The sequence below is a fragment of the Cervus canadensis genome, chromosome 13, assembly GCF_019320065.1.
Source record: "Cervus canadensis isolate Bull #8, Minnesota chromosome 13, ASM1932006v1, whole genome shotgun sequence".
Taxonomy (NCBI): Eukaryota; Metazoa; Chordata; class Mammalia; order Artiodactyla; family Cervidae; genus Cervus; species Cervus canadensis.
The window spans coordinates 44,088,290-44,100,351 of NC_057398.1; the positions used below are offsets into that span (position 1 = coordinate 44,088,290).

General features: G+C 36.2%; 1 protein-coding gene across 2 annotated transcripts in view; it reads left to right on the plus strand.

The window, feature by feature from the left end:
- WDR64 (WD repeat domain 64) overlaps positions 1 to 12,062 on the plus strand; it is a 122,095-nt gene that overhangs the window by 11,689 nt on the left and 98,344 nt on the right. For both annotated transcript variants that reach the window (XM_043485765.1, XM_043485764.1), the window contains exon 3: positions 10,217 to 10,319. In XM_043485765.1, coding sequence (XP_043341700.1) covers positions 10,217 to 10,319 — 103 coding nt within the window. The remainder of the gene's footprint in view (positions 1 to 10,216; positions 10,320 to 12,062) is intronic.

The window sequence follows — 12,062 nt, forward strand, 5'->3', positions numbered from 1 at the left end:
GACTGACTGGTGCTCAGCTTTCTTAATGGTCCAACTCTCACATCCAAAAATGATCACTGGATATACTGGGTGGACCAAAAAGCTCCTTTGGTTTTTTACATAAAAATAAATGACACATTTTTCATTTTTCACCAAGAACCTTATTGAACAATGTATTCAATGCTTTGTTCCACTGCCTTCAGCAATTTTTCAGGCAACTTCGTAATTCCATCTTCCCAAAACGTCTCACCTTTTTGAGCAAAGAACTTTTCCAGGTGCCTTTTCCAGTCTTCAGGGGAATTGAAACTTTTTCCATTAAGAGAATTTTGTGAAGACTAAAATAAATAGACATCTGAAGGTGCAGTGTCTGGTGAATATGGTGGATGAATCAGAACTACCCAGCCAAGCTGTAACCGTTTTTGCTAGGTCATCAAAGCAACATGAGGTTTTGTATTATCCTGATGGAAGATTATGTACTTTCTGTTGACTAATTCCTGACACTTTCCATTGAGTGCTGTTTTAAGTTGGTCTAACTGTAAGTGGTACTTGTTGGAATTAATCCTTTGGTTTTCTGGAAGAAGCTCATAATAAAGGAGTTCCTTCCAGTCTCACCATATACACTACATCACCTTCTTTGGACGAAGACCGGCCTTTGGTGTGGTTGGTGTCATTTTGCTTGCCCCATGATCTTTTATATTCCATATTATTGTACAATATCCACCTTTCATTGACTGTCATAATTGTTTTTTTCAAAAAATGGGAAGTTTTCATCACATTTAAGTAGAGAATTGCATGTGGAAATATGGTCAAGAAGGTTTTGTTCATTTAACTTACATAGAAACCAAACATCAAAGTGATTAACATAACCAGGCTGGTGCAAGTGACTTTCAATGCTCGATTTGGATGTTTTGAGTATATTGGCTATCTCCTGCGTGGTATAACACCGATTGTTCTCAGTGAGTGTCTTGACTGGATTGCCATCAACCACTCTACCCGACCACAGAGTACTGTCTAGTGTGAAACCTCCAGCATGAAACTTCACAAACCACTTTTGACTTGTTTTATCAGTCACAGCACCTTCTCCATACAGAGGACAAGCTTTTTTCTTTTTTTTGCGTTGCAACTATGTTTTAACATTTCTTGAAATAATGATGCATAATATGCCAAAATGTTGCTTTTTTCTTTATTCAATATTAAAAATGGTTACATAAAAATTCACTAATTTGATAAGTTTTTAAAAAAATGCATGCTGATATGACAGCTGTGACAATCAAGATTTTTTTTTACGTTTTGAAAAAATCCAATTTATCATAGCCAAGTTCTTAAAGTTCATTGCATACTTAAAACTGCCTTGAATTTTGTATATTATGCACATACAAATATTTCACAACAGTCTAGCTAACAAACTTCTTTAAATTTCCTGAACACTTTGTTGATTTTACCACCTTATTTTTCTCTATTAGGGTAAAACCACTTCCTTTATAATTAGCTGGTGTCTGCATAATGCTCCCTCCAGCTCAATTTCAAAACATGGAAATGAGTATTTGGTAAAACTTATTTCAGCTTCCACATGAGACAAAAGTCTATATTCCAGCTATAACAGACTGAGAATAGCTAATTACCAAATAAAACTCATTTTAAAATTAAATATGGCCATGATAAAAAATCCCCTTCATATGATAGAGTTATCATGATATTATATCATGACTAATAACGTCACCCCCATAAATTTGATTTTTGTCATTTCTTGCTTTCTGAAGGGCTCACAGTACTACAACCAAACTGACAAAACTTAGGGGAAAAGGAAGTGAGAATTTTTTAAAATGCAGCAAACAAAATATTTATAAACAAAATATTTATAATAATTAAGAATACTTAATGTCATAGATTTTAGAAATGGAGATTTCAATTATGAATGAAAGGGAATACATTACTTATGTGGAGACATAAGTAACTTTTTTATTGTTTCTGGGCTGTGTGATACCAACTTTAATAGTTACTTTTATTAGAGTCATACAAACAGATGTTAGTTACAAAATTAAAGTAAAATGAGTCAAAGGTCAAAGAGAAGACATGAAATGGATACTTCCCATTTGAGACCAAATATGAGGAATGTACACTGCTCATTATTAACAACACTTATGTCTACGTTGGAAACACCTTCTCTTCATTTAATTTTCTTCATCTTGCCTGGAGGCACAATCATGGAAATAAAGGAGCCATTAATTTTTCCCTTGTCCCACAGCTAAGCAGTCAACAAAATTCAAGGACTAGAGTGAAATCCATCTTTTCTTCACCCTGCTGCCTTCGCTGTAGTTCAAGCCATTACCCTTTCACCTGGACCTTCAAGATGACATCTAAACTGGTCTTTCTGTCTGCAGTCTTGCTGTAAATCTCATTCATACCTCTGTGATTATTCTAAATTCTCAGCCTAACTAAAACTTTCATTGGTTCTTCACCTTTGACAGAGTCAATTTCAAGCTCTTAACTTGGGTCACAAGACTTGTCATGAGCTGGTCCAGCCCTCCAGCCTTACCATGTCCTCTTTCAAGTACATCAGTGCTGTGAAAGACTTGCAGTGATGGATATACTTTGGGAGACCATAAATTGTTTGAGGAAAAAATTCATATTTCATGTATATATTTTCCCAGTATAATTATTATTGCTAAACACTGTTTCACATCCCTAGTGTTTTTTGTTCTCATTTTTTTAATTTATTTTTTTATTGAAGGATAATTGCTTTACAGAATTCTGTTGTTTTCTGTCAAACCTCAACATGAATCAGTCATATAAATCCCCTCCCTCTTCAACCTCCCTCCCATCTCCCTCCCCATCCCACCCCTCTAGGTTGATACAGAGTCCCTGTTTGAGTTTCTTGAGCCATACAGAAAATTCCCGTTGGCTATCTATTTTACAATAGTAATGTAAGTTTCCATGTTACTCTTTCGATACATCTCACCCTCTCCTCCCCTCTCCCCATGTCCATAAGGCTGTTCTTTATGTCTGTTTCTCTGTTGCCGCCCTCAAATAAATTCTTCAGTACCATCTTTCTAGATTCCGTATATATGTGTTAGTATACAATATTTATCTTTCTTTTTCTGACTTACTTCACTCTGTATAATAGGCTTTAGGTTCATCCACCTCATTAGAACTGACTCAAATGTGTTCCTTTTTATGGCTGAGTAATATTCCATTGTGTGTATGTACAACAACTTCTTTATCCATTCATCTGTCAGTGGACATCTAGGTTGCTTCCATGTTCTGGCCACTGTAAATAGCGCTGCAATGAACAATGGGATACATGTATCTTTTTCAATTTTGGTTTCCTCAGGGTGTGTGCCTAGGGGTGGGATTTCTGCATCATATGGTGGTTTTATTCTTAGTTTATTTATTTTTATTCTTAGTTTTTTTTTTTTTAAAGAATCTCCATGCTGTCTTCCATAGTGCCTGTATCAATTTACATTCCCACCAACAGTTTCTCCACACCCTCTCTAGCATTTGTTGTTTGTAGACTTTTTGATGATGGCCATTGTGACTGGTGTGAGGTGATAATCTCATTGTAGTTTTGATTTGCATTTCTCTATTAATGAGCATGAATGGAATGTGATAGATGAATGGAACACGTCTATCTTTTCATGTGTTTGTTAACCATCTGTATGTCTTCTTTGGAGAAGTGTCTGTTTACATCTTTCCCCCACTTTTTGACTGGGTTGTTTGTTTTTCTGGCATTGAGTTGTATGAGCTGCTTGTATATTTTGGAAATTATTCCTTTGTCAGTTGTTTCATTTATTTCATTTATTTTCTCCCATTCTGAGGGTTGTCTTTTCACCTTGCTTATAGATTCCTTTGCTGTGCAAAACTGTTCAAGCTTAATCAGGTCCTACTTGTTTACTTTTTTTTTTTTAATTTCCATTACTCTGGGAGATGGGTCATAGAGGATCTTGCTTTGATTTATGTCATCGAGTGTTCTGCCTATGTTTTCCACTAAGAGTTTTATAGTTTCTGGTCCTAAATTTAGGTCTTTAATCCATTTTGAGTTTATCATTGTGTATGGTGTTAGGAAGTGTTCTAATTTCATTCTTTTACATGTATCTGTCCAGTTTTCCCAGAACCATTTACTGAAGAGGCTGTCTTTGCCCCATTGTATATTCTTGCCTCCTTTGTCAAAAATAAGGTATCCATAGGTGTGTGGGTTTATTTCTTGCCTTTCTATCTTGTTTCATTTGTCTATACTTCTGTTATTGTGCCAGTACCATACTGTCTTGATGACTGTAGCTTTGCAGTATAATCTGAGGTCAGGAAGGTTGATTCCTCCAGCTCCATTCTTCTTTCTCAAGACTGCTTCGGCTATTCAGGGTCTTTTGTGTTTCCATACAAATTGTGAAATTTTTTGTTCTAGTTCTGTGAAAAATGCCTTTGGTAATATCATAGGGATCACATTGAATATGTAGATTGCATTTGGTAGTATAGTCATTTTCACAATATTGATTCTTTCTACCCAGGAACATGGAATATCTCTCCATCTGTTTATGTTGTCTTTGATTTCTTTTATAAGTGTCTTATAATTTTCTGTGTACAGTTCTTTTGTCTCCTTAGGTAAATTTATTCCTAGGTATTTAATTCATTTTGTTGCAATGGTGAATGGGATTGATTCCTTAATTTCTCTTTCTGATTTTTCATTGTCAGTATATAGAAATGCAAGTGATTTCTGTGTATTGATTTTGTATCCTGCAACTTTGCTAAATTCACTGATTAGCTCTAGTAATTTTCTGATACTATCTTTAGCTTTTTCTATGTACAGTATCATGTCACCTGCAAACAGTGAGAGCTTTACTTCTTCTTTTCTCTTCTGGATTCCTTTTATTTCTTTTTCTTCTCTGATTGCTGTAGCTAGGACTTCCAGAACTATCTTGAATAATAGTGGTGAAAGTGGACACCCTTGTCTTGTTCCTGATCTTAGGGGGAATGCTTTCAGTTTTTCACCATTGAGAACAATGTTTTCTGTAGGCTTATCATATATGGTCTTTACTATGTTGAGGTAGGTTCCTTTTTTGAAGTGTTTTAATCTTAAATGGGTGCTGAATTTTGTCAAAGTCTTTTTCTGAATTTATTCAGATTTTCATATGGTTTTTATCTTTCAATTTGTTAATATGGTGTATCACATTGATTGATTTGCATATATTGAATCCTTGCATTTCTGGAATAAACCCAACTTGATCATGGTGTATGAGCTTTTTGATTTGTTGCTGAATCCTGTTTGCTAAAATTTTGTTAAGGATTTTTGCATCTATGTTCATCAGTGATATTGGCCTGCAGTTTTCTTTTTGTGTGTTGTCTTTGTCTGGTTTCAGTATCAGGGCAATGGTGGCCTTGTGGAATGAGTTTGGAAGTGTTACCCCCTCTGCAATTTTTGGAAAGAGTTTTAGAAGGATCGGCATTAGCTCTTCTCTAAATGTTTGATAGAATTCTCCTGTGAAGCCATCTGGTCCTGGGCTTTTTTTTCTGGGAGATTTTTGATCACAGCTTCCATTTCAGTGCTTGTAATTGGGTTGTTCATAATTTCTATTTCTTCCTGATTCAGTTGTGGAAGATTGAACTTTTCTGAGAATCTGTCCATTTCTTCCAGGTTATCCATTTTATTGCCATATAGTTTGTTCATAATAGTCTCTTATAATCTTTTGTATTTCTGCATTGTCTGTCGTAACCTCTCTTTTTTCATTTACAATTTTGTTGATTTGATTCTTGTCTCTTTTTTTCTTGATGAGTCTGGCTAAAGGCTTGTCAATTTTGTTTATCTTCTCAAAGAACAAGATTTTACTTTTATTGATTTTTACTATTATTTTTTTCATTCCTTTTTCATTTATTTCTTCTAGAATCTTTATGATTTCTTTCCTTCTACTACTTTTGGGGATTTTCTGTTCTTTTTCCAGTTGTTTTAGGTGTAAAGTTAGGTTGTCTATTCAATGCTTTTCTTGTTTCTTGAGGTAGGATTGTATTGCTACAAACTTCCCTCTTAGAATTGCTTTTGCTGCATCCCATAGATTTTGAATTGTGTTTTCATTGTCATTTGTTTCTAGAAAATTTTTGATTTCCCTTTTGATTTCTTCAGTAACCTGTTGGTTATTTAGAAACGTGCTGTTTAATCTCCATGTGTTTGTGTTTCTTACAGTTTTTTTGTTGTAATTGATATCTAGTCTCATAGCATTGTGATCAGAGAAGATGCTTGATATGATTTAAATTTTCTTAAATTTACTGAGGTTTGGTTTGTGACCCAAGATGTGGTCTATCCTGGAGAATATTCCATGTGCACTTGAGAAGAAGGTGTATTCGTCTACATTTGGATGGAATGTCCTGAAGATATCAATGAGATCCATCTCACCTAATGTATCATTTAAGACTTGTGTTTCCTTATTAATTTTCTGTTTTGATGATCTGTCCATTGGTGTGAGTAGGATGTTAAAGTCTCCTACTATTGTTGTGTTACTGTCAATTTCTCCTTTTATGTCTGTTAGTGTTTGTCTTATGTATTGAGGTGTTCCTATGTTGGATGCATAGATATTTACAATCATTGTGTCTTCCTCTTCAATTGATCCCTTGATCATTATGTAGTGTCTTTCCTTATCTCTTATAATCTTCTTTATTTTAAGGTCTATTTTGTCTGATATGAGGACTGCTATTCCAGCTTTCTTTTGCTTCCCATTTGCATGGAATATATTTTCCCATCCTTTCACTTTCAGTTTATATGTGTCTTTAGGTCTGAAGTGGATTTCTTCTAGACAGCATATCTGTGGGTCTTGTTTTGTATCCATTCATCCAGATTGTGTCTTTTGGTTGAAACATAACACAATTGTTTTGAGTGAAGGTAAAGAAAACTAAGTGCTACTAGAGCCATCTTACAAAAAATAAATAGAAAATGATTTTGTCCAACCCCCAAAATCTCTTTGTATTAGCAATGCCACAAAAAGGTACATTTTATTTCTCTAGGTTTTAGATACAAATGTATTTGGAAAAAATGGATGTTTATAGAGTAATAAAACTTTAGGACTCAACTAAAATATCATCTAGACCTGTGCTTTTAGTTTGTAGTGAGGGAAATTAAATGTAAAGAGATGTAAAGAAATGTGATTGTCTTAAATTGATAAAGCCAGTCACTAGAAGATTCAAAAGAAGAGACAATCTTCTTTTCCTGCAATAGTATATTATTCTAAATTTCCAGTGAGCAATTCACAAGCATGTTCTTTCTAAGAGCACATCCAGTTAACTCAAAGAAGAGCCATCCCAGCACATAGACATCTGGGATGTCTATGACTGTGTTCCCCCAAAGTAAACTTAAATTGAGCTACTTTAAGTCTTCCCAGGAAGCTCAGTGGTAAAGAGGCTACCTGCCAAGCAGGTGACGCGGGTTCACTGAATCCTCCCTGGGTCAGGAAGATCCCCTGGAGAAGGAAATGGCAAGCTATTCCGGTATTCTTGCCTGGAGAATCCCATAGACAGAGGAGCCTGGCAGGCTACACAGTCCATGGGATCACAAAAGAGTTGGACATGACTTAGTGACTAAGCAACAAAAATACTATACACTTAAAACTATATGCTAACTTCAAAAATGTGAAAAGAATGGTGCAGGATAGGTTAAAAAATGAGTTGCATACTGGTTTTTATTTTCATTTATCTGCTTTTTATTTTCTCCAAATATTCTACATGGAACATGTGTCCCTTAGGTAATCAGGGAAAAAAAGTATAGTTAAAAAAGATAGATCACTTAATGAATGTAGCAAGCCCTTTAAATAACATAGTTAAAAGAAAATTAATACTCTAAAGCATCATCAATAGTCATAAAATTCTCTAAAATGTCCCACTGGTTACTAGAGTGAAATTTAAACTTTTGAAAGAGAAATTCTGAGATTCTTGAGGCTATAGCCCATCACAAGAAAGGAGATGTTTTCTGTTCTTTAAAAACATTTTTTGTAAACCTTTTCTTTCAAAGTGTAATAACAAAGACAGCTAAAGAGGCATCTCTTTGAAAGGCCTTTATGTGGTATAATATCTCAAATTTTTTCTCAATAAATGTTAATAATTTGATGTTTTTAGTGTTCTTTGGAAATTGCTTATGATAAGCATTGCAATATTGTGTCACTAAGCTTAAAAATAGCAAAAGGTATCATTTTCATAAGAGCAGATGTCCTATAGGATGGCACCTATCATAGATGTGACTGTAAACCACATATTGCATGGCTAATATACTGACCGGGCAAGCAGCAAAGGTGCTCAGTGGACAGTTTAGAACTTGCAAAGAGGATATTAACACAAATATTCATTCCTATTGTCATTTCACATTATTATCTGATAATTATCTCACACGATTATCTGAAGTTAAATAGCCTGCTAATGTTTTGATATTTGTGTTGTATTTTGCACAAATAGCTTATTGTATTGAATTGCATTTATAAAAAGAAGATGTGATAGGCAGAATGCTAAAGATGTCCCCCATGCCAGCCACCTGCCCCAAGATTCTTGTCCTGTGGTCATCCAATAAAACATCAAAGTAATTTAGGTACTGCTGTGAAGGGACTTTGCAGATACAATTACCATGACTAGTTACCTTAAAATAGACTGTCCTGGATTATCTGGGTGGACCCAATGTAATCACAGGAGTCCTTAAAAACGGAAGAAGGCGGAAGAAGATTCTAAGTGTGAAGGATTTGAAGCACCATTGCTGGTGCTGAGATGTAGGGGCCCAAGTAGTAGGACTGAAAAGAGGCCTCTGAAAGGTAGGGGCAGCCCCACCTGACAGTTAGCAAGGACATGAGGACCTTGGGCCTTCCTTTCTGCATGCTCTCAATCCTTCAAAGGGAATTAGATGCTTCATGCAGAATGTTCTGTACTCATGGAAAGTTAGCAGCAATTTCTGAAAAGTAATAAATTTCTTAATCTTTTAATGAATATTGCTTTTGCTGATGTGAAGAAAAATGGAAAAATACAAAAGAGTCTTTGATAATCTTGGTCTTCCCAAGGAATAAAACCTAATTGTAGGAAATTATTAAGGCAGTTGATAGATGCTGTGAGGTTTGGATGTGGGAGAATGTAAAGGAGGAAGTAGTAACATTTGTGAAACAACTGATGGAAGGACATGTAAACACATAATGCTAAGTCATTATCTACATCAAAATAAACAAATGTTATTATAACAGACTGATATATAGTTGGTCCCTCACGGGCAGCTTCTTAGAAAGGTGCACTCCCAGGCCTGCAAGTCAGAACTGCACTCGAGTAAGATTCGGTGGTTCATATCCACACTTGAGTTTCAGAAGCTCATTTTGCTCATTTACTAACAAGGCCAACTAGTCTCAAGTTTGTGAGAAATACAGTGTGCCATTAACTTCTAAGAATTTTATTTCTGCTTATCATAAGACAACTGAAAAAATAGCTATCTTATGTTTCAAATTCCTTGGAATTACACAATCTGACAATTTATTCACAAATAAAAAGAACTTTACTTCTTCAAGATATTCTTTTCATAGTAATTGATTAATGCAATTCCTGGAGGGTAGGATTTGGAACAGTAAAATTCCAAAGTGAGTGAAAGTGTTAGTTTCTCAATTGTGTTCAACTCTTTGAGACCCCATAGACTATAGCCCGCCAGGCTCCTCTGTCCATGGAATTCTCCAGCAAGAATACTAGAATGGGTAACCATTCCCTTCTCCAGGGGATCTTCATGACCCAGGGATCAAACTCAGGTTTCCTGAACTGCAGGCAGATTCTTAATTGCCTGAGCCACCAGGGAAAGCCCACTCCCTGCCCCCCCAATAAAGAAATGAAAAGTCTTTTTCAGGAAGATTTATGGAAATGGGTAGGAATAGTTATTTGAGAGTGGCCAACTTCAGCATCAGGGTTCTCAGTTGAGCACTGAGAACTGTCTGATAAAGACTGATTTGATTTCCAAACAAGTGCCATCTCCTAATTGAAATATCAGTCTGAACAAGGACATCAGCCTGGAACATCAGTTTATCCATTGGCAAGAAAAATCTATGACTACTCAAAACTCATGCCCATCAGTTTGCAGTATGCTGAATAATATCAAACCACCTTCTGATATTTACACCAGAACTTCATATTTATAAAGCAATATGTTGATTGTTAATTCAAAGTAAGCCTTCAGATTCAACCGACATTAAATCTCTTACTCTACAGCCATTGCTGAGATACTGTGCGTGTTTACCTGTGTTGTTTGGAATTTCAGATCTTTGGCTACTTTTCCTCTGAAGAAGATTCTCTTATTAGCCAAATGGATGAAGAAAATTTGGTTTTCCTTGTTTCTAGAAAACAGCGAGTTGTAATTTCAGGTGATAATTTAATTTCCCTAACAAATTAACGTGGATTTTAATATTTTCTCAAAAATAAATAGTGGGAATACAACATTTCCATTGAAACATTTTCCATCTTATTTACTTTTTTAGTAATTTATAACAAGAGAGGGGAGTGACAGTTTCAAATGCAGTATCAGAAGAAACTTGCAATTGAGTTGGAAATATTATCATTGCCCTGAAGGATACTAAGTAGGGAATATAAGGAGGGAAAATTCACATTTTTCAGAAATGGTTCAGATCTCAAGTTAAATCTCTCTACAATGTCACCTCGATAATGTGTGCTCCAGTACCAAATGGATCAATCACATTTAAAAATATATATATTCTTAAAATTGAATTTTCAAGTTTTCACTTCTTAGAACTCTTTCCCAAGCTGCCACCCTTGATTATCTTATGGAGGTTAGCCTTACACCTCTCAAACTGTGAATCTGGGTCAATAACAGAGGTGTGTTAGCTCAGTTTGAGGTCTCCAGTTTAGATATGTCATTTGCTTTAAAATTTGATCTTGGGTCCCATGAACTCATTTCCCTGTCCACTATTGAAGCCATGGGTTTTCTTTCTTTTCTTCCCTCCAGGGAGGGAGAAGTCCAGGATGTGGAAAAGAAACCTCCAGAATCTGTCTTTGTCCTCAAGCATTTCATCTCAAATTCTGAAATGAAGGGCATAGTCTAGATGAAATCTGGTATTATTTAAAAAAATAAGAAAAAAAAAAACAACAACCCTGAACTTCCTTCAGTCCTTTGTGAACAAAACCCACCCTGGCTTTTGATCCTTCCTTAGCCCAACTATAGACCTCACCAGAGCCTAAACTCTGGGCTTCTCCATGGGAACTATCATCAAAGAACAGAAGCCAGGGAGCAGCAGTGATGCAGTTGTCATCACTTATTGAGGAGTGGCCAGTGACCAGGGGAGATGTGTTTCCGGCCTCCTAAATTAAAATTTCAAAAGTATCTTTATAGATGGCCCTTGAGTTCCGTAGCTTGTTTATTCACTCAACAAACATTTGTTAAGGTCTACTTTGTAAGCCAGGCTTCCCTAGTGGCTCAGTGGTAAAGAATCTGCCTGCCAATTGAGAAGACGCAGGTTCAATCCCTGGGTCGGGAAGATCCCCTGGAGAAGGAAATGGCAACCCACTCCAGTATTCCTGCCCGGAGAATTCCATGGACAGAGGAGCCTAGCTGGCTACAGTCCATAGGGTTGCAAAAGAGCTGGACATGACCTAGTGGCTAAACAACTTTGTGAACTAGGTGACTTTCTAAGTGCTGGGGACACAGTGGTGAACAAACAATCATAAATCCCTGACCTCATGGAATCTACATTCTAATGGGGGAAGAGACAGACAATTTTTTTAAAAAGCGAGTAAATTAAGCACTATAGCAAAAAATAATGAAGTGAGCAGATTGTGGAGGAAAATAAAGCAGGAGTGTGGGAGGAAGTTGGTTTAGACATGCGAACATGTGTTGGGACTTTAAACAGGGTACTTGGGAAAGACCTGGAGGAGACATGAGAATAAAGCACATACTTCAAGCTGGAGTGGAGTGGTGGGGGAGGGAGAATAGTGGAAGGGGGGAGGTTAGCGCAGCAACAGCGGTGAGGGCCCTGATGTCCAGGGCCTTGTGGCCACACGAAAGACTTCTGAGACAAAAAGCTGTGAGAGGGCCCGGCCTGAGTTACACGTCAGCAAATGTTCTGGCTTCTGTGATTAAAGTGGTCTATAGA